The sequence below is a fragment of the Plasmodium reichenowi genome, chromosome 8, assembly GCF_001601855.1.
Source record: "Plasmodium reichenowi strain SY57 chromosome 8, whole genome shotgun sequence".
NCBI classification, from domain to species: Eukaryota; Apicomplexa; class Aconoidasida; order Haemosporida; family Plasmodiidae; genus Plasmodium; species Plasmodium reichenowi.
In genome coordinates, this window is record NC_033653.1 from 729,038 (window position 1) to 730,537 (window position 1,500).

Genomic DNA, 1,500 nt, shown 5'->3' on the forward strand with positions numbered 1-1,500 from the left:
ATAATTTTTTTTTTTTTTTTTTTTTTTTTTTTATAAATATAAGTCAATTATTATATATTATTGTAAAACAAAAAAACCACAAAAGAATATATATTTTATGTATATTATTTATTATTATGTTATTCAAAAGATATAATATATTAAGGCTTTATTTTATTTTCTCTTCATATCATGAAATTGTATAAAATATATATATATATATATGGCACATTTTTTATATTATTTTGAAATTATATATATATATATATATATATATATATATATATATTTTTAGGTGCCTTACAATTTATGGCATAATTTGATCATATTTATTATTCTTATTAATTTTTAATTCTTTTTTTTTCTTTTACTTCTTTCTTGTATGTATAATTTTTATGGTTCAACTTAATTTATAAGGAAAATAATAAAAATAAAAAATGGAAAATAAAAAATGAAAAATAATTTTCCGAGTCTTTTTTTTTTGTGTTATATTACAAATAATTAAAATAAACTTATATATAATATATATTTATTATATTATATTATATTTTAATTTTTTTTTTTTCTTCTGATGCGAGTCCGATATTTTTTTTTTAAGATAAAAGGGAATAAGAAAATAGACAAGGTGATAATAGAATCTTATAATGAAAAAAAAAAAAAAAAAAATTCATATTTTTGAAATGATAACTTATATATATTTTTTTAGAAAAATGATGCTTAAAAGAGAAATATATAAATATAAATAAATAAATTAATAAATAAATATAAATAAATAAATATAAATAAATAAATATAAACAAATAAATATAAACAAATAAATATAAACAAATAAATATAAACAAATAAATATAAACAAATAAATATAAACAAATAAATATAAAATATATAAAAAAATATGACTCATGTGATAAAGTTAAAATGAATCTCTTTAGCTTTCTGATATTTTTGTTACTTTTATTTTTTATAAATTTATTTTTTGTAAAATCTAATTTCAAGAATGATGAAAGCTACAATATACCATTGAATGTATTATTTAATAAGGGCAAGAATATAAGGAAAAGAGTATGTAATGAGTGTTTTTATAAAAATGAAGTTAGTTTAATATTTAATAGTTGTAAGGTATTGGAAAATGTAAAAAATAATAATCTGAATAAAGCTAAAATAATGTCTTTTATTAGACAGTCTCCTAAGATGATAAAAAGTTATGTTACCTTGAAATATAAATCCAGATTCTCTGAGATCCTTTCTGCTAAGTATATTAAAAAATTTTTATCATCAAAGAAAATGTTGATATTTGATTTATTGTTTTTATTAGGAAAGACATATTTTAAGTATAATATATTGCTTAGTATCTTGGCTTTATTTAAGACCATCTTTATAAGATTTCTTGGTAATCAACCGAATTAATGAATAAATTAATATATATATATATATATGTATGTACGTATATTTATTTATTTATGCATATAATTTAAATTAATTTTTTTTTTTTTTTTTTTTTTTTTTTTTTTTTTTTTTGTT

At 14.9% G+C, this 1,500-nt stretch overlaps 1 protein-coding gene across 1 annotated transcript in view; it reads left to right on the forward strand.

Annotated features, from left to right (window-relative positions):
- Positions 1-897: 897 nt before the first annotated feature.
- PRSY57_0819900 (putative membrane protein) overlaps positions 898-1,500 on the forward strand; it is a gene marked incomplete at both ends in the record, with an annotated part of 2,096 nt that continues 1,493 nt past the window's right edge. Inside the window, one exon of the mRNA XM_012907138.2 lies at positions 898-1,369. Within this exon, the coding sequence (XP_012762592.1) occupies positions 898-1,369 (472 nt within the window). The remainder of the gene's footprint in view (positions 1,370-1,500) is intronic.